The 25547-nt window shown below is 42.2% G+C and overlaps 1 protein-coding gene across 1 annotated transcript; it reads right to left on the bottom strand.

The window, feature by feature from the left end:
• Positions 1-428: 428 nt before the first annotated feature.
• LOC136443959 (uncharacterized) lies at positions 429-19511 on the bottom strand. The gene is made up of 2 exons (XM_066441340.1): positions 19454-19511; positions 429-2622 (listed from the first exon to the last, which is right to left on the bottom strand). The coding sequence occupies exon 2, from the start codon at positions 2581-2583 to the stop codon at positions 1900-1902; it is 684 nt and encodes a 227-aa protein (XP_066297437.1). The 5' UTR covers positions 2584-2622; positions 19454-19511; the 3' UTR covers positions 429-1899.
• Positions 19512-25547: the final 6036 nt, after the last annotated feature.

Raw genomic sequence — 25547 nt, 5'->3', positions numbered from 1 at the left:
GTGAAAGATTGCAATGTTTTTCCATTACGCTCGGTACAATTTAGATACATTGAGTTTCTAAGGGTATACTTTACATAATTATGTTCACTCAAGAGCGTTTGAAGTTTTCTGATCTTAATTCTTCCGCCGCGCAGCTGTATTCATTTTTTGGTTTGTCTGTTTAGATAGTTTATTTGAAATAGCAACACATAGGAGTAGCCGTTTAGAAAGATTCAAAATAATATTCCTTATTCTTTTGAGCATTATTGTTTTGAGCAAGCACAGAATTTCAACTAGCTATTCGCTATTTCAACTAGTATTCTTTTAAAGTTTATTCAAGGGTATATCATTTTTATCCAGGCTATTACTTCCCGGTTACGTCATTAAAAGAAACTTAAGTCTGGTTCATTTGTCAAGCAAATACAACACAAAGATGAGTCAGTAAATAGTAAGATTTGTACTGGTAACGTGCGTTTATTTGTATTGCGCATCATGTAGAGCACATACACAAGAGCATTATATAGCATGTGTACAGCATTTCTGAAGATGTTGGCAGATTGGCAAATCTTTCTATGACAAAATTCGCAAATTCTTTTCACTCTGTACCTCAGATGAAGTCGCATCCTTCCGAATACCGTAACAAAACCAATGAAATGATTCATTACATTTACTGTACTATAATAGTACATCTCACATTTATGGAACCGAGATGTTGAGAAGAAGACCCGCCTAGAAATAACAGGATATATACAAATAAACAAATACATACACAAAAACGTTTTGTAGCATCAAATCTTCTTAGTACCTCATGTAGCTTTACTTTGCAGTACCAATGCATACTGATTACCAAGACTAAGAAATGGAGTTGAAACTTAATCCAAGGACAAAGTATGCGTAGCAGGCTTTGGTCCGATATTGTGTTCTCAGCTGTACATGTTACATAGACCGATAAACAGCATGAAGCTACATTTGCACACTCTAAGGAGATCATAAAAGAAATCACCATGACGTTCAAAGCTGTACATAAGTACGTGACGTTACATACATACATACATACAATATAGAAGCGTCTCCACGGACTTTGCTTTGTACACAGCTTCTGTACTTCAGCCGTATTATTGGCGGGGTGAGCCGTATGAAGACCCTGATATTTAGCCATGTTAGCATATTGTTGTTAAAAGGCAGCATTTTGGAATTTCTAGAGTCACATGGGATAATTTTGAACAATAATAAACTTGTGTTTTACGCATTCAAGATTTCAGATTATCGGAACGACGATTTGTTATTTTCTTCAGGTCATCAGAATCATGAAAGTTGAAGAAGTTTGGGTTTGTTCAAAATGTGGTTTGTAAAATGTTGTTCTCGAAACACTGACGAAAGGTAGTGGATGCTACCTGAAACGTTTGGCCGTTTCCAAAATCTATACAGTTGCTAAAGTAACTGTTTTCTTGCGTTGTTCTTGAAATGTTGTCAAAATCAGCAAAGGAAAATAATCAAGAACTCTAGCTATTACAGTGTGTTGAAACGTAAAACTTTTAAGTTGGATTTCGATTCTTTCAAAACAACGCATCTAGTAGGTCAAACAGCAAAGACTGGCATTGTTCTCTAAACTGAGGCCATGAAAACAATTTAGAGCCACCGAGAGTTGTCACCGAAAGCTTGGGGAAAAGCTTGGCTTGCTTACAAAAGTGTATTCAATAGCTACACCGTACATGTTGTGTCTTTAGGCTGAAAGAGAGTGCTTTCTCGTCTGTGGTGAGATCTGTTTCAGACGACACAAAAGGTTTCCAACGGCGTAAAGAGTCTTTTCTACTGCTTTGCTCCACATATTTTGATACTTATTATCCCTTAAGTGTTCAAATGCATTTGGTTGAGTGCAATGTTGGGACGAACATGGCCGTGCCATTGGGTACGACAACATCAACGATCGTCTACGGGTTCTAGACAAGCTCGATATTTAACTTTGTCTTCATTGGTATCACTGGTCTCCACAGTTTTTGTGATGTAAACTCGGTATTTTACATTGTTTCCACCCAAATATTTACATCTCGTGTGCATGTCGTAGATTATGTCCGACTCTTCTGAGTTCAAGGTCACCCCCACGCAGAAGATTTTTACGGGTCCCGAGTTTGACATTGATATGTGGCTGATCCTAGCCTTGGGTATGATGCACTTGGCTTCTCCGAAGGTCTCCAGGTCCTTTGGGCATGTGCAGTGACCTCCCGGGTCATCGGGGTCACAGGCCACGTCCATCTGACAGCTGACGACGTGTAAATTCTGCAGCCTGCCCTTGCCGCGCACGCCGTCTGCCTGAGTCTGGTCGCCGAAGGATCGTGCGTAGCGATGCCGAACGGGCAAAGTCTCGTCAAGTTCCAGTGGAGACTTCACGAGACTCACGTTAGCGCTGGTCACGTGAACGTACCTCTCGTACACTATCCTTGTACTTCTGTCCGCCAACACTCGCGCAGCCACGCGAGACTGATGAATCGGGGTGAGCTGGAGGCTTCTTGCTGTGTTTTCGAGGGGCAGACAAGGTGCCTGGATCAGGCCCAGCAGCACGCCGAAAATCCAATGAACAATCTTCATACTTGACCGCAGAGGCATTCTTCTTCCTGTCGTCCCTTCGCTGGCTTGATGAACGACCTACGAGAAAAGAAGGCAATACATCCGGCTGAGCAAACGTCATCATGCCATTTGTCTTCCTCAAAGAACCCAGTTCAATATATCTGCACAGGAAACGCTTCTATGAGTAAAATCTCCCCCTAAATCAAGCATATCATGTCTTCCTACATATAAGATCATTCTCTGTATCAAAGACTTCGATCGCAGCTAACATTTGATCACACGATGACAATATTATTGGCATGTAAAGTACTTGCTGCTGTGGCTAGGGTGCTTTTTCTTAAATCTAAGTCAGTTGCGCACAATATATCATTGCTACAGTGTGACGACTCGACCCGCTCAGGGTAGACTGAATCGCCGTACCCCTTGGAAGAGATACGCGCTTATTTCCCAATAGAGAAATGAAGCAATAAGCATGTAGTGTGTTATACATGGGGACTGCCGAGGCGACAGAGACGAGTGAATGCCATGATAAAACTTAGCTTATTGAAACGCTCTTAGGGATCTGCTGTAACCATGCGAGCGATAGATGTTTGACTTAAGCTTTGTACACGTGATAAAAAATACTCAAGGGTACATGTGATGAAAAAAAATAGTGAACTTCGTAACGTTTATTCAACAATGTTTCTGACTAATGAACTTCATTGAAATGAAGTAAAAATGGATGGAGTTTCTCTGGATGATCCTCACTCTTGTACGTGTCAATTTGTTTCCCATTCCCCTGATAACTAAAGTGCTTTATTTATCGTTGTTAGTAAGAGGCAATTAGCTGAGAGTTACTGCGCCTGCCTACTTCGCCTCCGGCCGTGCCGTGTTGGAGAAAAGCCGGTGTACGGGTCATCACAGCTGCTAATTTAGCCCGGGCACAGCGGCGAGCATCAAAGAGTTGGCCGGCAGCCCTATATAGTCCGCCCGATCAATGCTGGATATGAAGTGTTTCATCAATCGCCTCTGACCCGCCAGACCCTCCGAAGAGATCGCGAGCAAATCCGGCGTACCTCGTACCTTATTAACGTGAGGGAATCACTTCAATTGATCGCCCAAGGACCGGACTATAAAAAAGGCGCTCAATGTCGGATCCCATCACCGATCGAATCAACCAGAAGGCGGCAGGATATCCTCTCCAAAGAATCTGGCGTGCATCGAATTACGGGCTAATTTTCGATTAAACGGATGGCGTCTCGCATGGCTCGCAAAGCAGGGCCGTTAATCAAGTTTTCAGACGATCCTCTGCCATGTTTTGCCCTACGCCTTCCCCTCTACTTCTTCTCAATAACAAGCAGATGCGTTTGCCTTGCCCCAAATCTGTCCAGGTCTTCTCTCTCACAGCTCACGTACCCGGCCCGAGGTCCCTGGAAGCTTTACCTCCACTCTACCACTGCACACGTGATGGATGCTCGCTGAGGCTGTGGCATGATACCCAATACACACATAAATCAAAATCGAAAAGAAAGTCTCCAACCAAATCTCCGTAATAGGCAGTAGCATCAGGTTTGAGTTCTCTAAGGGACCCCCACTCCATTACGTGACCTCTGACCGTTATCCAACTTAAGGGATCATTTCAAGGGGTTTCTCGTTAATCTATATTGGATATCTCTTTGTGAAAACTATTTCCAGCTCGGGAGGACCCCTCGTGACCCCGCATTCTCTCCGACTTCACCAGGAGAGATAAGAAGAGAAAGGCTCTCCAACTTTTAAAGTCACGCGCAGAGAAGTGGAAGTTCACTGTATTGGAAAAAAAACAAGAACTTCGCGTTCCGATTCTGACTACCAAAATGATTGAATGCATTGAAAACACAAGCACACAAACACCAAAACAAGCATTGTACAAAGTTTTGACATTTTGATCTATCTTTCTCAGTATATCTAGAAACGTGTTTTATTAAAATTCATAAGCCCTACTTTGAGGAGAAATAGGAGAAAAATGAAGAAAAATGTGAGCCCCCCCCCCAAAGTAGATGTAGAAAGATCAAGTTGTTACCTTTAAACACACCATCTCTTTTGTTTACCATTATCAAACACCTATCAAAATATGCTTGAGGTAATACACTAGCAGTAGAAAGGTGTTTAAAATTCAGTCCATATATCCGGTCCGTTTTACCATTAGAAGATAAGGACCTCTTTGTCCTCACCCGTCTGACGCTAGTCTGCGGTTTGAGACTGTGGAACTGCCGCACCATTGATCAAACATCACCACGTCTTTCAGCACCAAGGACAGAGACTGAGCGCTGTCCCCCGCCTACAGACCCTTTCTCACTGGACCCGCGGCACGTTGGCGGCGTTGCTGCGTCCGTAACTGGGTTGTGTTACCCTTAGATTTATAGTGGGCATGTCATGCCAAACGTACAGCTGTGACTAAAAAGACAACAAAACACACAGAGCTTTAAGATATTTGCTTTTTATCGCTGAAATTCGTTGAGCACGCTGAGGACGCAGCGAGGTCGCCAACGCGCCATGGGTCCAGTGAGATAGGGGCTTTACCGCTTGTACAATCGTGTTCTCTGGCACAAGACGGTACCACCAAGACCAAATGACTAATGGAAGGGGTCAGTAAATGAGTCATATAGACTTCTGTCAAAGTTATATCAAAGACCAATACATTGTATCATCATTGGGAGGAATGGAATGTTTCTCTCTTTGTTCCCTTTCGTTGTTCGGTGAAAGCATTGCAACAATTGCTGTGAAAAGAGCTCGCTTGTATAAGATCCCAAAAGCTCGGTTCTTGGAAGGGTTGTGTAATAAAAGTATGTGGCCTTCGATCACACTTTTCTCATTGGTACTCGAGTATTAATGAAAACTAAGAAGTCCTATACACGCAAGATAAAGGCCTCTAAAGACAGCCCACATCGAAGATGAAAATGCTGCCAAATTCTGTTTTGCTATGTTGTATCTATAAACGATTACCTATATCATTGTGGTGGTATGGTAATACATCACTGTCAATAGAGAGACAGAGAGAATTATTCATCATTCTACTTCCTAATCAACGGAAAATGTATCATATTTAAGCCCTGTCCAATTAGAAAAGCTTTGGTGGATAGGAAAAAAATCCCAGCGCCAAACCTCAGCGCCGGAAACAAATATGTAGAAAATAAAAAAAAGATGCAGTCATTTTCCAACGCTAAACTCGTATCTGCTCGTTTTAATGGGCTATTTACAATGTACGCTTCATATTTGAAGAGCATTTTTACAACATATTTTACGCCTGCTTATGTTTTACTGGTCAGTGCTTAAGCTGTTCTGTTACGAGAATGAACGGAAAACAAAATTTAACATTTCTCACAAGCCTTTACCCTCTTGTAAACTCTAGTGATTTATTCCCATTAGAAGTGGTCTGGGCCTGGCTTGTAAAACCTTCGCACCTGCCACGCCCGTTCGCAACCTCTATTAATTACCCTTTACACACACATCAAGCTTCATCGATCTCTCAGGATCACAGGTCAAGACATAACACATCATATGGCGCGGCCTGGCCGACTCACCCTGCAACCTTAGGGCACCAGGCCGTAATTAGGTCTCGTTAGAACCACAAACGCAATCGGTTGTTGAGGCACAAACGACTCGCTCTGTCTGATCGAATTGCAAGCACTTTGTATGCATAGAAAGTTCTCATCTAAACAATTACGCCAATTCCTTTTTGCATGAATAGGTAAGTATAAAGGGAGTGAAACAGTTGACAGAGGTCTCCCCTAGTCTATTGATTGCAGATTGTTGGAGCGTAATAGAGATTGATCATGTGAATGTACAGTCGAAGTTTCGTATGTATATAATCAAGGACGTACGTAAAAGCTTTCTCGTTATAACGGACCGTATGTCGAAACGTCGGCTTCGCTGTTCCGAGAATCTGCCTATAAATAATTTAGACATCATATCGTAAAAAATGAAGCTTGATCAGTCGCATTTTATTGTTTAATGATCACAAGTGTCTTATTTTGAAAATATCATTCAAGATGTGACAATAGATAGAGGTTGAATGTGGGCCGATGGTTTTTATGGTGGTGAGTCCAGAGCAATCACTAACAGGGTACAAACGCCATTACGAGTCTATTGACAAGCTCTCTATTCTAGATCCTTAAAGTATAGCCTAAAGACGGATGTCAAGTAAATAGCTTATAAAGAATTGTTGGGCAACATCTCAGAAATTAAACTCCACGTTTATCACTGCTTCATCAACGATTGTGTTAATATAGTTTCGTCACAGGAGGGCACATGCTACCAAGCAACGTTGGGGAGGCGGAACCCAGATGTTCCTTAAACTACGAAAGTCACCTTCGCTCTTTCTCGGAAATGATTTAATGCGCTGCGTAATGTTGGCAAGACTGGCTGCGACTGACACTGCTTCTCTGAGGAGTCTAGTTGCTATTAGAAAGACGTCAACTCAGGGGGTGGGCGGAGCAAGGTTGTCAATCGAAAACACACACCGCTGAACTACGACAATCGCAGCGCGTCGTCTGTCGAGGTTGTCATCAATTATGGAATGTTTGTACCATCTTAGAAACATCTACGTGAGTGCATTACAGCTTTGAGGCAACATCTTTGGGTCCTCTGGAAGTGTCTGCTCACAATGGAAGAAAGCACTACATGTAATATGAATTATGATCCCCCCTCCCACCATTGTCGTATCTAGCGCGCCATACACTAGCATATTGATTTACATTACTTGTTTCACATGTAACTTACAAGTAAGATAACGGCAAGCTATATAGGATTATTGATGGAATGAAACAATGATAAAAGCGCATGTAGAGAATTGATTGACCGATGGTTGAATCATAGTTTGTAGATATACCGGTGAATAACCAAGTGGTTGTTTTAGAATGATTATTACAATATGGCAGTCTGTGAACGAATAGTGTGGATCTATTGTGTATCAAGAGAACTACAAAAACACTAGTTAAGGCTGTGACTGTAGTATTTTGTATGAATTATGCGTGATTAGAGTCTCAACAGCTGAAACAGGCAGCAAACCGAGTGTATTATTGATGTGGAGGGACTTCCGCACAGATCAAAGAATGAACACCCATCGGAACTGCCAACTCATTCCATGATGCTGAAGTATTGTCAGTGTTTCCATCAAGCTTGTGCTGAAATACATACATGTAATATGTATATCAAGCAAAAAGATAACGCTTCTGTCTTTACGACGTTTAAACTTTTATCATGAATATGAAAGAAAATCGTGGCCAGAAATTAGCACCGCATTCGGCAAGCAAAATTAAAAAAAACAACAACAAGCAAAATAGTGTCAGTCCGGTTCATATCTTGGTACAGTTCATCTCGGTTGGAGCTGCACCCGTCTCACGAAAGGGACGTGAAATGGGGATCCCATGTTCGAAGAGATGGCTCGAGCAGGTTAAAGGGAAATGGCTATAGCAAGCCCACCCTGTGAAAATATACCCTGTCCATGCTACAGAAACAGCTAGGAAACTTGCTGCCTTATCTGCCACAAGGCACTACAAGGAGAACAACAACAACCAATAATCATAGGTTTACACATCACGTTATTCTGTGTCAGAACGATAACCTGGAGCAATTAATAATGTCAGGCCAAGGTACGGGTGCTAGCCATCTTCTAATCAACCGTTCACAGGCATCTTTTAATGCTATCCTTTAATCAGATTTCAGGATTTATACAAGAAATATTTTTGCTTTTCCTTTTTTTAAGACAGATTTCATATAAATATCATTTCGTTATCACCCCTTTAGTCGTTACTGGTTCGTCCCTAATAAAGGTAGTGCGATATTACCATCGGCATTAACTATTTACATAGCAAGATTGAAGACCCCGAAAGTTTGGAGATCAATCTCAGTGCGTGTACTTTTCCACGTACCGCTATCGGCTGTCATGGCGTCCTCTCTCTCTCTAAACACTTTTCCTCAAAGGTTAGAAACTTTTCAAAGGTCAGACAACTCTCATCGCTCAGTTCATCTCGGGCTACCTATCAGAGCTCGGCGAAGGGGGCAATTTCTCATACAATTCGATCGCCAAGACTTTAATTGCCTCCACAAAGACAACAAAGAGAGTGGCAGATTGAACCAATAGGTCAAGTGGACGTGCACAACCATTTTTACTAGATTGGCAATTTCGCGTTTAAAGGGAAGCTGGCCTTTAAATTGGAGTGCGAAGATTCGTCTCATTCAGGGGTGTTGTAAAGAGGCTGATTAGCGCCTGTAATACAGCCTGTGATAATGGCGGGAATCCTATTTGTTTTCCGTCAGCGCAAAGTTCTGAGATTGCCTCGTTGACCTCATTTTTTTCACGCGGAAAATGGATGTCGTTAAAAAACGAGAATTCCAAATATTTGGGCCGCTGTAAATTACCGGCTTGGCACAGTTGTCAATGATGGAGTACACAGCTCAGCTAGCTGTCAATACTTAATACTAACAGAGCCTTACCACTCGGATTCCCGGCCGAAATTAGTGGGTAGGAAATATATGGTTTCTCGCGTGGTGCTCTGCTATTCATTGTTGGCAGTTTGATCAATGACAACCGCTGTTCGACTAAGGCGTGCGGGTTTAGGTTTGGATTGGTCGACTAACGCGCCAGAAAATTGTCACAAATGAGGCTTTTAACTGTGCCCAGAGGGCGCGATGTGCTCCTCTCAGCTCACTGGCCACATTCCCGGACAAGTCCGCTATGACGTGCAGAATCATACCGTCCAAATTAGGCTGATACAAAATGTAGGTAAAGCCCGTCAAGGTGCGTCTGCTTCTGATGTGAGGTGAGGTGACACGGATTTAGAGACACGAACATTGAGTGAAACAAGATATAACAAGAAACAGGGAGTAAGAAATATCTTCCATATCTTTACCAGATTGGTATCTTAAATAGATACAGAATTTATCCTGTATGATTAAAATGCTTCAGCTTGAAAGAAAGCTCTTACTGAATGAACAAACGCACTAACAGATGAAAGAAAAACAAGAAACGCCTGTAAAATAGGACCATCTACCCGGCAAACAACACTGCATCGCAAAAACATATGTTAAGCAGAAGTAATTGAGCGCAAAATAGATGCCCATGTACAAATGATGAATAGCTGTAAGAAAATGATATCATACATATAAACATGAACATACACAATGTCCTCATTGTGTTGTTATTTTGATGCTCGGCACACAGGTTTGTATAACAAGCTTATCATGTCTAAGAATAGAGCAGGTTGGTAAGAACGTTAGGTACGGGTGTCTACTGTACTGGAGAGTATAGAGACAGTCGCATTTTAACAGCCAGGCTGCGCCATTTCTGATATATATATATATAGCTGTAACAATAACAATGCACAAGGCGCCAAAAGATAATCTTAGACTTATTTCAAAGTGTCACATCCAAACATTACGCCAGGCATTGTCTAGGATATTGAAAAACGCGAAGAACACACCTATTCCCCGTTCAATCCCCCACGTGGCACCACGGTACATCCACCCCCTCCTCCCCGCCCGTCTGCCCGGCCCACCGTCCTACCTGCCTCCGCCCCTGACGGTCGCTTGTCACCGATGATCGACGCCGTCACGACCACGACTCTCGTTTGATCGAAAGCAGTCGTAGCGTTCAACTATTCCACCTTCGTTATCATCTCCTTATTTACCGACCTTTTTCCCGACCGATATTAAATTTCTCTGGTGAATTAAATCCACCGTATACTACAACTTAGGCAGAGGGAATCGATCCTTAGGAGGAGACCAATTCTTGGCTTAGTGCCAGGACCCATGCGGGGACTGTTCTGTGAACGATGATTGTAGTTACGCCTCTCTCTGCGCTCATGAAGGAAGCACACCATGAGGTCTGCGGAAAACACTACGGGGAATATCGCGAGGAAGGAGCATTCTAACGCAGCGAGGGTGATTAAGCCGAGATTTGATTAATGTTTGCTACTTTAAAGTCAATCTATCTAACATGGCATGCTTTTCCTACGAGTCTTTCAGGATCAGACTTGGAAAACAGAAGTCAAAACACCCCAACATACGCTGGAAACTAAGACGCTTAATGACTGAAATATACGCCTGTCAGTTTGCAAAGCCCTCTTACAGCTATTGCAATACAATGAACTTAAAAGCGTTGAAGGATAAAACAAATATGTACGCCTTCCCTACATTTAATCCCCAAACTTTGTGTGTTGAAGATTTTGAGATGAATGATAAATATGTGGTACGATGGCGGTTTACATCGTTATTCTGCGATGCTGGAACAGGTACTGTGGCATTTCTTCATTGCCAGTCTCTTGGTCCATTACACCCCTTTTCCCCGACCAGAGACAAGAAAATCCTATTAGGGGAACAGCCCGAGAACACAGGACGGAATACAAAGCGGGAAGATCACCAGAGTGGCCTTTGCGAACCTAGAAAACAGCCAGACATTTTCGTCGCGTTATTCTATTATCTCTAATTTTTCATTTCGAGGTCAGCTAAGTGTCCCAGTTGTGCCATGCTTAGGCAGTTGACGTTTCTAGGTCAAACGTCAGTGTCTGTAAGAATTCCCACATTTACGTAAAACACCAGGACATTTTCCTCGAGTTATTCTGTTATTTCCACATGTTTCCATCTGCATGCGAGTCAGGCACTTCTTTTAGTTTCACGACGCTAAGACAAATACGGAAAATACAAATAGATATGAGTGATTTCAGCGTTCCACTGTCTAGCTAACAGCACGGACACAATAGCATATATGTAGGGACATTGTATACATTTGTTTAGAACAATTTAGTGCATTATATAAAAGATTCAGAATACAAGCTCCTCTCAATATCAGACTCCCGCTTTAAAGTGTGATGAGTTTGCAAGAATCTATGCTTAAATTGTACCTTGTCCATTGATTACGTTTAAATCGTTCCATGAATGCATGCACAGACTTCCAAAGAAACGTGTTTCCGGGTACAGGTGTGTTTGATTTGACGGTTTACGCGTCAGTATTCTGCGTTACTATGAATATCAAGTCAAGATGCTTAACCCCTAGACGAAAAAAAGAGCACGAAAGAAAAGAAAAATAGATAGATGAAAAGAAAGAAACAAAGGAGAGAGAAAGGAAGAACAAAAAAACGAGACTGACTTATCAGAGAGCGTAGTGGAAGTAATAACTCGCATTAAAAGCCATCAGAAAGTAAGAAATAAGTAACAAAAGAAGTAAAAAGCCAGGAAAACAGGCCGAAAATCAATTTCAGTAATGGTATTCTTACCTTTACCACCACTAATAGGTTAGTTAGGCTCAGCTTCTAAAGAGATCGTGCCCCGGAATTAGAGCCGTCGGGATGGAGAAGGGAATCTAACAGCTTGTTTCCCACATGAGCGCTAATGGCTGGCGGCGTGCGTCCTCAGCTCGGGCGTGTAGCTTCATCACAACCCTCTCTAGGGGATGAAAGGTCGCCCATTTAAAGATCAAAGAAATGAAGATCAAATGGGAATGTCCCGTTCAATTCCAAACGTTGGGATTTCCAATACGTCAAGATCATGGATTACAGCTTAGAGGGGGGCATCTTTTTACTACACATTATAGGATCTATCTTATTCAAATACAATGTGATCACTTAAGGGCAATAGCCAATATAGTCTTTTAGTCATAATCTTTTCGAAGTGCGCGACAGAAGCCGGCGGTACATGGGAATGAATAGGCGATCATGTATAACTATTTTTCGGTAATCATCTGTTTGAGGCAGTAATGAAGATGGAACGGCTAGACGCGGGCGCGCTAGAAATTGAGGTTATCAACACTTGATTACGAATTAAAAGCGTGACGTGGTGTATTTCAGCTGCCGTTTTTCCTCCTGGCTTTTCAGATTTGATGCCCATCAGGTACAAAGTACGCCGTAAGTCATTCTCTATGTATAGCCTTCTTAGTTCGATCTCCAGCTTTCCCTTTCATCGGCCACTCCATCGATTCTAATCAGTGTTTCAAAGATCGCCAATTTCCCGCAGAATTTGCTCGCCCCAGCCGTTCTCAGTTAAAACATACACGCCGGGACAGATGCTCGCGTCAAGCCTGGGTAGGTGAATAAATGGAAAAGACACGGGCTGCCGGTCGGAGATCGATCGGCAGACGATCCCCCCACGCGCGCTCTTCCGGCGTCCCGCCTTTACCGCTTCCCTTGATGCTCGTCCGCACCTTTCCCAATTCCCCCTGCCCCTAACCGTCCCTTTGAAACACAACCGCAATTACCAACGAAGCGCTGATATACGAGAAAAGCCGGAACCGCGAGCCTCCCAAACGGCATTGTCGTCAGAAAGAGACGAAAAATTCGGTAAGGCCGATTCTGTTCATCTGAAGTAGACGGGAATGGAGTTTCACTTACAGTTTGAGACTTGTCACAGCTGGTGCATACACGCCTCCTGACGGATTGCCAGCTCCCAGCGTCAGGGTCGACAACTTCTCGACAACCTCCCCTGTCGTCTCTGAGGCCAGCAGCGGGCGCACGTCGGCGTTTTCAGTGATCCTCGCTGGCAGAAATATCGTCCCACGCTCTATTCTAGGAAAACAAGGAGCATTTGTTGCTTGTATAACCAATTAGATCGACCAAGATTTCAGCCAATCTCTCTCGCGCGCCAATTGCGGAGGGATCTCTTCGCGAGATCGAAACCTGATGAAAGTTCCCATCTCCTGCCAGCATTCATCTTCTGGAAGCTGATGTTGAGTTTGTTTTCTGACGTGACTGCATTCCATCGCGCTAATTCTATCAAGGCATTCTGATACCCGGGCGTCCTTCCCCGCGCGACGTGGCGTGGGGTCTAACGTGGCGACGTTCCAGATCCCTCTCCAGGAGGTCTCGGCGTTTGAAGCTCACGTGCGTCGACGGCGGCTCGTAATGAGAAAGCCTCCTTATTCCAGCGAAGCTGACCTTTACATTGAGCGCGAGGAATCCGTGAATAATTGCATTAGATGACAAGGAAGCCGCATTATTGATAATCCAGCGCGTCTATTCCATAAAGGATTTGCTATTGCTCTCAACATTATGGCAATATTATGGAATAGGCTCGGTAAAGTAACGAATATCTCTCTGGCTTTGATTGATGGCAAAGGCTAGAGTTATATGACCTTGAAGAATATGTCAATTCTATCCCCGTGATCCCAAATATTGTCAGACAGATCCCGCTTACGCATATATGTACTCTTTGACCTTTTTACAACAGTTTGGTGGATATTAAAAAAGAATCTTTTTTAGAATTTCAAGTCAGCTATATATATCGTCTATATATCCTTATCGCAATGATTGATGAGCAATAGATAAATGATAATCTCTGATTTCGTAAATTTACATTAAGGTAAAGAGTGATTATCTTGGCGCCAGGACCTAGCCGTTAGACGTTTCACAGGAACTGCCGAGTGAAGCCGTTTTGGATGAGCTCCTCAAACCCACGAGTTAATGAAATTGAAAAGAAAGGTCACAAATGGAGAGACATGTGACTACAGTCCGCCAAGTCCTGTGTAATTTGATCAAGCGAAGTAATGAAATAATAATACAACGACGGTGAGGAGAATCAAACGATATATTACAGGAGATCCGTTAACTCACCGGCGGTAACGATATGATTATCTTGTCAATATTTCAAGCGTTAGGAATGATTTATTGATCAGCGCTAGAAATGATATTGTGATTCACCTGATAATGAAGCACATAATCACAACAAGGACGGGGTTGGTTATACGTTGGGATCGATGTATTGTGGTACAAAAATCCTTGAAAGAAAAATATCTTACAAGTCACCTCTAATTTGTAGACGTATGCGGCAACAACCTATAGCTAAAATCATACCAAGTTGTAAATACATTCATATATCTAACACCCCAAAAACTACAATGAAATTCTCCAACCACTGAAATGGACAACAACACAGATCCACTGATAATGAAACAAGAAAAGCAATAAAACGCATTGCCATGGCGACGATTGGGTGGCTATATGTAAGTGGTGTTTATGATTAAGATTTTAAAGCTATGTTTTGACACACTGCAACTAAGGTGTCAGGCCGCCTGGGTAATGGTTAAAATTATTCTACTTATTGTTGGACAGCCGAGAGACATTTGACATTTTGACTTTTCCACTAATTCATTAATGAATTCGAATCCTTGATTCAAACAATTGTTTAGACAGGCCTGGAGTTCCATTCTGAGAAATGCTCTAGCAGAGAGACAGCATTAGTGTTTGGTCCCGAGAAGTAACGCATTGTTGACGGTAAGTTTTAAACAGAGCCAGATGAGTGGTCTAGGAAACGGGCTGTCTCACACACGGAAATACTTTCCACACAGCGCAATAAGCATGACTTTCCCAAAATCACAAAAAAAAAGAAAAATACAAAAAAAGAAAAAAAAGGAGTTCGTTGCTAGCTGATCTCCCTGCAAGCAGTCAAAATCTACAACATCCTACAATGACGTGTTGTCTACAAGACCTTACAATGACGGGAAGACAACAGTTTCTGGCGAACAGTAAAAACTTTGGAAGTTCTCGTCACGGCGCAGCCGGAGGCAATTTGCTAAACCCCGCGGGAAACCCAATCACAGCGGAGGAGAGGGCAGATCCTCCTGGGAGATCTTATCTGACCTTCCATGGAATCTTGGGTTTGTTACTACTGCGCGTGCGAGTAACATTCCAGAAATACTAACCCGGCATAGCTGGGATATACGGAATTCTTTCGAACTAAATACATAATAGATCTGTTTGGTGCGCTCCTGAAGCGTCGCCATAAAAAGAACGACAAATATTCCCAAAAGAATCGAGTACCATGAGCAACTATCAGCACCACTGAAGGAATCGTGCCAAAGTTTAGGTACGTCTGCTCACTAACAAGAGATAAGAAATGAGTTTATTCCGTGCACAAAGGAAATATATAGACAATAGAGATGCTTTAAAATCACTGTCAGAAAACTTCCTACTGACATGTTCCGTCATGTTTTCTGATAAGAATGCATAAGGCGTCTATTATCCTGGCATCACAGACATACTCAGTCCTTTATCACGTCTGCTATGTTTATCTGTAGCATAGCGTAAAGTAGACCTGTCAATTAAACCTGCCATGGAGTCCGTACAAGGTGTATCGCTGGTGATCTACAGACAATGGTAGACTTGTCCCCGGGATAAATTCTGGCGGCTGGGTGGAAAATTCCCTTTACACCCTTTAAAGCGAAGAACCTCAGGCTGTACGCAAACTGTCTGTAGGGGAATTTTTAACATTCAGGCGGGAGTACCGACCATCTGATGTGTATGTGTTTTTATTGTTATGCTACGTGCGTTGCCGAGTAACAAAATGATAAAGATCTATCTTCCTTTGGAGTAGAAAGTAAAAGTCAAACCCGTGACACACAGTTAGCAAAGCGAACACTCAACTCGCTTTGCCATTGCATTAGTAACTTTTATTTTCCTTTCTAAGTAGGAAGTAAAATTTCATAAGTAAGGCAAATATCTTTATTACTATGAGTTATACAACCCGAGACCACGAGGTATATCCCTGGAAGATTTAAAGATCAGATAAGAGATGACATGGGACTCATATTAGTAGATGTTAAAAGAGTTGCCAGGCAAAGTGCTGCTAGGCAAGCCGTAATAGGATAGACAAGGGACCAACAATTTGCCTAAGCACTGAGCATGCCGGCAGAAAGTACAAGTTATTGTGCCCGTGATAGTCTATATAAATATGAGGAAATCCAAAGATATTTAACAAGCGGCAAGCCTATCTTCTTCCTCCTCCTTCGCCCTTCCTAACACGTACTACTGACTTACTTCATTGACATTTATGAGACATTACTTACACTTTCTATTCAAACAAGTCATTTCTGTCACAGATACAAACAAGTGTGGCGATGAAAAATTATTTCAATCGTGAAAGGGTATGTGTTGATCTTACCTTATGTAACAAAAGTACCAGCGTAGCACTCTTATTTCTGCCATACTATTTGTTCAAAGCACTTTAAAACTAGTAAGGCGTTTGCAGTTCCAGGTCATTTCTGCTCTGTGAACCTATTGTTTTTAGTGTAAATCTTTCTGTCACACTCACGGTCCAAAATCTGAGACACATGCGCGGAACATTACAGAAATACCTACGAAATACCAGTGGAATACTTGGATTAGAAATAAAAACAGACTACATTATACTACATGTATACACAGTTAGGCTTGCGCATAACGCCTCACCAGAATTCCGGAAACCAAATTCATCAAAACACTTCAGTTCAGTTCAGCTACAAGTATTACAAGTACTTTAGAGTTGTGGAAAGTCTTTTGACATAACCATCGACATTTCAGTACCATGGACATACTGCTTGGCATGTTATGGTAATTTGCAAACTCAACACTGTTGGATGCTGAAAACTCAGAATCTCAACCATTCTATGGCCATGACTTGGAAAAGTTTGCCTTTAAAATTTGTCGAAATGAATTTCCTATCTACCTCAAAAATGGAGACATGCAGCACGAAACATTTTTCACTCGAGAACTTGAGCGGCATCTGCCTTCGAATCTGGTCTACATCTCATTGAACTAATCCACCCGTTGGCATTTAAGCTCTCCCCTTGTCAGTTCCACGCTACTGCGTCATGTTATTAGCTGTTACTATGTTCTGCTGACCAGCTAGTGTCCCGTCAAGTACGAAATAAGATTACTTCCACTTCGACTCACTTTCTGCTTATTGGGGGAAATACAAGAGCTCCCTCTCAGCACTCAGACAGTTGTCTGGTCGTCTGATGTTGCTGGACATAAAGGATGGCTACAGCAAACTGAATAATCTGTCGGTCTGATTTTCTTGTTTTCTATTTCCAGTAAGAGAATGCTACAGTCTAAACGGAACATTACATTCGTTTTCACCAGCCTTGCCGTTGTTCTGTGCTAATTCAACATAAGGACGTATAGAGGGTGACGCCCTAGAGATTTCGCCTGCCGCGTGATGGGCTAAACGTTGCGCACAACTTGCTGACGATTACAAGGACACACACAGTCTCATGTGGACGTCATTTCCCTCCTGGTGAGGAACGCCATCACTCAGCGGATAGAATCGTCACCGCCAAAGTCGATAATCGTTTCGCGCAGCAGGGGGGCGCACGGGTCACCGCGACACTGCCGAACACATGTCGGCAATTCCCGGCGAAATTCCTGCCCTTAACGGCCCTGTGTCTCTAGTGAACCGGTTAGCTGACAAACGCGTCAACATGATGTGACGTGTCAAATACAATCAGGCACTCTCTTGCTGGGAATAACTAAGGGGGGATCCGATGGTAATGGGGGGATATCTACTATGTCCAAAGTATTGATGTTACTTACAATAATATGATTAGGGCCTTCATTTTGTCCTTAGTTCTAACAATGAGGATGTTCGAAGGGTGTAATTTCTCAGTTCTTAAACAAAAATTGGTAAAGTGGTCAGCGTTTTCCTTTCCCTTAGTGCTAACTTATACATATTACACTGATGTTACATTTGTGGTATCATTGAATATATAATATCATAGTCCCTATTACTATGCCCTGACCGTGATTTGGTTTTTATCTTTACGCATGTGTTACAAAGGTTCAAGGGAGGATTACATTGGATTTTACGACTTACACCTTTTAGTCTTGATAATGAGCCGCAAAGAAAAATATGCGTTTACCACACATCTAGAAGATACCCGAATCAGCAGCTTCTGTCCCTGTCCCTGAAGTCCGTCCTTGCAGATGAAAGTCAATGCAATCAATGTCAGGCATGGCAATTTGTCACCTGGTACAGATGGATTCAACATGCGATGATGACAATAAAGCTTCGCAAATACCTCACAGTCAACTACAGCACTAACCGTAGCATCGTGCGAAAACATGTAGGAAATGTCTTTCAGGAATGGATTAGAGAGGATATGGTAATAGATATGGAAGTGAGAATGAGTTTTATAGAGAGGTGTCTCAATTGCATGCAGCAGTTACGGTAAGCCCAGTAACATGAAAGGTATAGAACTTGTACGTGGTGTATTTAAGTTCGTGCAGAAGTATGGTCTCACATACTGATAAGGGTACGTAAATAATATACGTTCAACGTATATTCTTTACGTAGTGCTACCGTTATTAGTATGTTAGATCATGATTACGTTCACAAGTTTATGTCAAAAGGCTAAGAAGGAAACAACAATGACCTCGACAAGGTCATAAGTATTCCAAGTTGTATTCCAATTTTTAAAATGCCCGATGGAATCCATAAGAATAACACATTTGTTTCTATATGTATTGACTGTTGTAGACTTTCTATTTAATCCCATGATAGGATTTGAATCAAAAGTTCTGATGCATGATCTTGCGATTTACCAATAAGTCCTCTTTCTTTATTTGAAACAAGGCCAAATATACCAAGCATTTTCACCAATTTTACCACAGCTATTGGGAAAATGCCAACGTTTCTGATATACAACCAAGATTACAGAAACTATAGATTTGGTTTTGCAACTAAATCGTATTCAGCACCGTAAAGGTCAGTAGTCGAGACCAGCGTGGCAATGTCGTGCCTCTTGTTTGCATCAGAAGAGAGAGCGTCCTAAACAACTGAAGTAGGTTACTATAGTTAGCTACAATTTTAACCACGGGGGACCAGCAGTGGTGTAATTATCTGGCAAGTATTTCAGAAGAGGATGACAGGCGGCAACGATCTTCCCATTCCCCATCCAGATAAATCAAATGCATGTACATATGTAGATCCGTCACTTTCTAAGAAAGGTAGCATCCAAATACCAGAACATGCACAAAATCGCTTAAACACCACGAGGGAAAGAAAAGTGGTAGACCAAGATAAAACTGGTGCCATGATGTAATGACATGTATGTAGGATATATCGGTCCTGGAACAGTACTTGACTACAGTACACCGTCAGGTTGATCGAACATTGCCAGAGGTACAGAAGAGTAGCCAAGTCTTCTCACCTGCTTGACTCGCCCACGCCGCTGGTTGATGCCGGCTCTGGTCGGCCACCCTGTGGACTCCCGCCGCTCCGAGGCAGTTATAAAGAACAGGCCGCCCCAAGTTCTAGACAGTTAGTTACAGCGGTGATTGCTTTCCATAATTGTCTCCTGGGGCATGAACCGGCCCCACCCATCAATCAATACCCGTGCCCACAATAGCAGGGGTCCGGCCGCAGACTTGTTGCATTTCTGAGGAAATTCTAGGTAATTTGCTCGACGGTTTTTATCCTTCGCGTTGTCGGGAAAGTTTGTAACCTGCTATTGGCTAGGCAAGTGTAGCCACCGACTTGCCTGTGAACACAAAGATATGCCACAGATCTTAATCATCTTTAGTCAACTTGTTTACGGAAGATTGTTTCAATTGAGAAGAACAAATGAGAAGCAAGTTTCCTTAATTGTTTTGTGGAGTACTGTTTCTCCGTGTATGTGATAACAGATAGCAGAGTAAGAGAGTTCCGTGTGGCTGCGCACACCACTTTGTTTTCCATCATCCATTACGCAGTAGCTTCCACGTATGATGGATCATTCTTAGCGATTTTCGTCGCTGGTGATAGAACATGACCGCTCTTCTGGGGATATTACTTCTGACAGAGGACCAGAGGTCCGAGCGATATCATCGGGGGTGAAGGTAGCCGTATTTTTCATGGTAATTATAAAGATTGCGACAAATATTGAATTCGTGACCGTGGTGGTCGGGCAAAGATGAAGAAGGAATTATACATAACCCCTGACACCTGAGAAGCAAGACCTCGTTTGTCACGCGCCTCTGTGGAATAGCCAGGGTACGGGGTTCCAAATGGGCATCTACAGATCATTGACTGACCAGTCCTAGTCGATACGCTAGGCCGCCGTATCAGTGCGCCATCGCGCTCGGGCCCAAGCCCAGGGGGCCAGGCACTGCGAAATAGAAATCCTCTGGACCGACTCGGGGCAATCATGACTGCGAGCAAATCGCTCCATCTCTCATTCCAACTTCTGCGGCTGCGTTTGCTCGATCCATTGGTTTTCGCGTCTGCGGGTGGCGGGATCGCGTCCCATGGAACCCCGCACCCCGAATGGCATGTTTTCACATTAAACAACAAATCATTCAGATCCATATCATTTGTTTCATGTCGGAGTCATCCGCGGTCACACGGCAACGGCGGTGGTGGTGGCAATTTCTACACCTCCCGGAATCTCCTGAGGATGAGGATCAAATATCTTCTCCACACTTTATAGTTTGTACGTTTGTACAACGCTGGAGCGGGATTTTAGTGCAGTCTCTGGCCTATACCTGCAACCTTCAACTCTATATGCCTGCTGTCCACATGCAGCCGGTTTTTAACCCATGAAATGCAAGGGTGTTTTGTAATCAAATGGTAAATCACATCTTGTGTGTGATATAGTGTAGCCAAATATTTCTGTCAAGTTTGCTGTGCCAAATAACACACTAACACGTAAGCTTTAGCATGGTACTATGAAAAAAAATGTTAGATAACTGTTTTCGGCCAGTTGTTCCCGGAAGATAGACAATATAACCTACTACAATCTTTACCATACAGATTGGAGTTTATGAGGAATGTGTGGCAGCTTGTCCAAAATCAGATACAAAAATATATTTGTAACTTGTCCAAAATCAAATACAGAAATATGTCGGTAACTACCTGTTATAATATGTTTTTTGTAGTAGTTGAGATATAATTTCTGCTTTACTGTGAAGCAATTTGACACTTTTACGTGTAGCCTACGAGCTTTTAACAACTCTATTTATCTCGTTTACAAACAATACCATCTCGTTAAACAAATGGGTACCGCGTGTCATTTGACGCACCGGGGACCCTTAATCGCTCTACAAATCACCATTCACCGGCGCTTGTATGGAGTATTTGGCTCTACTGGACCGTGTAAAAAGACAAACCATTTGGTCAACGGTCGTTGCCATAACATCTGTTTTTTTCTTGTCGACAAAAATCAGATATGTATATGTTAAGTACTTGTAATACACTAGCACGCATGATGACGCATCACAAATGTCCGCGTATGTACAGCTTAATACGACATTTTACACATGCTATATCTATTCAACTGTCATGGGCTAGAATTAGTCAATTTCTGAATGAGACCATCCACCCCCTAATTACGCATAGAGAGGGCGGAGACATGGATATTGAGGGATAGGGATAAAGAGGGAGGAAAAGAAAGCGAACCAAAGAGAAAGAGAGATAGAAAGAGAACGGAGGAAAGAGAAAGGAAGACAGAGACAAAGAGAGATGGAAAGGGAGACAGGCAGTGGAAGAGAAGAGAGGGATGTTGGAAAAGAGTACCGAGGGAAAAACTAAGAAAAAGAGAGAGCAATGTTGTAGTATTTTATGAATATTAAAAGTAGTAATAATAATTTTGTTGCAATAAATAACCATAGCGGCGGTACAGTGTTCCTGGATTTGTACCAACTTCTTAGCCGAGATTCGACACCTCTATATGATTATTTGATTCCAACAAATCATCACTAACACAGTTTTCCCATTATTCGGGCCTATATGAACATCTGGCTATGTAGTTAAGAGTAACTGGTCCCTTGATCGTAACAGCTGCATTGAAAAGCTTCCACCACCGACTCTTTTGTATCTGGAAGCATTCAGGAATTAATGGCCCTATCCATGCGTAAGGTGCCAGAGCGAGCTTATTGGTAGATGTACCAGGGTATGAAATTGGGCAAATTATCCTCGGATTTCACCTTTGTCTTCAATCGACAGGTTTTAAACAAGATATGAATGGACAGAGTTGTTCAGTAACAACTTTGATGTGGTAAGATATCGGTATGGACTTACGGGGAATAAAAGAACATATGACTCCAGTGACAAGGTGTTGGGGAACAGTATAGAGTCGTGGAAAGTTGATGTGACGTACGCTGTTAGTTATAGCGACTGCAAAGAGTTTTTAGATTTTCCGTAATTCGGAATGAAACAAAAACAACTATTTCTGGGGTGTTTTTCTCTGGATCAAAACCTAATCTCCAAGCAGATGCTGGGTGGAAAATAGTTACGTTTTCTAACTCATCTGTCGGGGAATTGCCGGAAATACTGTTTGGCCGGGCCGGAAAGCTTTCGATTTTCTGTTTTGTCCAATCTTACACTTAAATAAATTACATGTACTGCGTACACATGGATTATTCGAAGTGATTATATGGTGTAGCCTTAATTGTTAATTCATGCTTTAATTTTGTTGTTTAAATTGACGGATTATCTTAATGCCTTAATGACTTTAGGACAACCAAACGCATCAATTTTGATTATCTTTACGTTTTACCAGAGATGACTATCAATCTCAACATACGCACTATTGGTATCCCCCTAACAGAAGTATTCTTAAAGATATCGGACGAAAGGAACAAGAACATTGCAGGCATAATTTCAGTCATGTGGAACATAAGAAAATTATTTTTCAACACATCCAACAGAATTTTCCCTGCACCTCACCAACACATGAAATGACTATCATATGGAAAGGGACGCTTAAGCGCTTAAGCAGTCTCCTGTGGGATGACTTAACATGTACAAAGCTGCAATAAAACGTCTTTAGTTATTGATGGGTTGGAATTACCTACACGAAATCCACTTTCTCGTCCACGTAAGCCTGGTATTGTGTATGGCCACTGACAAGTTAGTTCAATGCGCGCGTGGCGTAAGCTCCTCTGTATTTGTCGGGCGAGTAAGTGAAAGAGAATTCTAAACTCGACCCAAGGGAGGCACGCAGGGGTTGAGGGGGCAGCTCGCAATTTCCCGGTAATGCGACAAAGCGCCGTTTTGTCTTTTTCTGTCACGAAATCGATATGTCGTGGAGTAAGTCCCGGGGCCGTGTAATCCTGGCCGCGGTTGTTATGTCGTTTTATTGCGCCGGGAAATGCAATTGAAGAAATGTTGGTGGTACGTCCGGACGTGACAGATAGCACTTCCTTAACGTCTTCATTTTCCTCCTCCAACAGTAATCACTTCCAAAGATAGCGCAATCCGCGTGCTACAAATGTGAGTTCCGACCAACACGCTCCCCTGGGACACGACTAGATTGGTTTCGCCTACTCTGCGGACAACTTCAAAGAGATTTCAAGTTCGCCGAACTCGACGGGCACTCTAATAAAAAAAGGTGATTGTTGCGTCTCAAAGAAGGGTATATGATATTCTATGAAAGGTGACATCTAGGATATGTAATTCTCTCCTCAGGGCTTTCTATAACACAATAAAACTAGCGTTACATGGTATAGTCGTTAAAGGGGATAGATACGCTTGCGCCAAAGATAAAAACGCGCCAAAGTTTCCGGACGATGAAATACATCACGTCATATTTCTCACAAACGTCACACTTTGAACGCCCCCGATTGGCCAAAACGTCCCGAGGATTCTGTTATGGTTATCACTGATTGGTCAAAGTTGATAATAAAAGTATAAATGTGTTGAGATTGTAGTAGTATCAACAAGCCTACATCGTACACTTGAATCTTTTCTGTATTTTGTATCAGAGAGGAAACCATCCAAATTAAACAACTACCGGTAAACCGCAATGCATGCGTAAAAATAAACTCTCTTAGTAAGAGGGTCGTAAAATTACGGTTAAGAAAATTTATCGCCGAGACATTTTTAGACGTTTAACCATCCCTTGTCGTTTCTAATCAGTGCGTCCTCATAATCACCATTGTCTATAATGACGATGCCATCTGTTGACATAAACCCAGCGGGAACGCAGATCACGAAAGCGATCCTTTAACAAATAATGGAAGTCGTTTTTTCATGCATTTGGTATTACGGTATTCTTTGTGTGTACCAGGAGCTACCATAGACAGTGATGCTAGCTGTCGTCACTTGTCATCTGACGATGTCATGAAGCAGCTAAGAAAGCGTTCGGGAAATGATATCACAACTAAGAATACATTCTGCACGTATAGTATTGGCGTCTACAACGTTAGAATCACCCAGAAAGTTACTTTCTGCGTTCTCTGGAAAGTGTGTACTACTAGATTAGTCCAGACTTCAGAGGCATCTCAACGTATTTGGGGCCAAAACATATTGGCTTACGGTTTGAGTAGTCGTCATCTTTCAGGCTGCGCCACCTGGCGGAATTTTTCGTGAAAACAACGTCGCTTATAAGTGATAAATATGATCACGCTTGTCAGGTTCAATCCTGAAGCGTCAGCGAAAGAATTCTTGTACCAAAAAACAAGATGATTTTGCCCCCTTCTCTCAAATGCCTCCTGTTGGATAAACTACATATTTGTAATATACAATAGCTTGCGAAAATTCTACTTGAGTAATTCTGCCGTTTTGTTCTAACATAACTATCCTTCCTTTTCTTACGAAACCTCCCGGTGCATGCAACCCCCTTTACAAATCCTATGCACTTCATGAATTTATTCATAAAACATACTCAGTAGAACTTTAACTACGTATAATGGAGTGTTTGTGAGAGTTAGGCAGCTGCTATGCGAGACTCAAATGTACATAATGCTTTTTTAATTACCACCGTGAACCAACATGCATTTTAATAAACGTTATCAATACTATACGCTAGATAAATATGAACATCTAACACATTGTCCCGGTGATTGTCGAAACACTACAACGTATGTGCAAATAGATTAGTTGTGAGGTACTTTTATAACATGTGCAGGATATTGGCTATATGGAGTTTATGCGTTTGTTCATCTAGTTAACTGAGAAGGTACTAACGTTACCCTGTCTTAAAAATGTCAACAGGTTCAATAAGATTTGTCAACAAAATGTACACCTCGTACTAAAAGGTGTCAAAAAATTTGATAAATGTGATATATGGTCATCATAATTCACTGTAAAATGTAATGAATATTAAACCTAGCGAAAATTAAAAAAAAGGTTGAAAGTGCTCTTTTTTAAAGTTTCAAAATCGACATAAGGCATCAAAACCGGTCCGTCAGATGGTGTCAAATCGCGATAAATTCCTTGACTATTTCGAGAAATAAAACGCCTCGTAACAACAAAAACTGATTTATATTTTTCTCATATTAAATGCCGTTGTTATGATTGCCACTTCAACACGTCATACAATACAA

Source organism: Branchiostoma lanceolatum, chromosome 10, assembly GCF_035083965.1.
Source record: "Branchiostoma lanceolatum isolate klBraLanc5 chromosome 10, klBraLanc5.hap2, whole genome shotgun sequence".
Classification (NCBI taxonomy): domain Eukaryota; kingdom Metazoa; phylum Chordata; class Leptocardii; order Amphioxiformes; family Branchiostomatidae; genus Branchiostoma; species Branchiostoma lanceolatum.
Note: the sequence above shows the minus strand (reverse complement) of the source record. Positions and strands in the feature narration are given on the sequence as shown.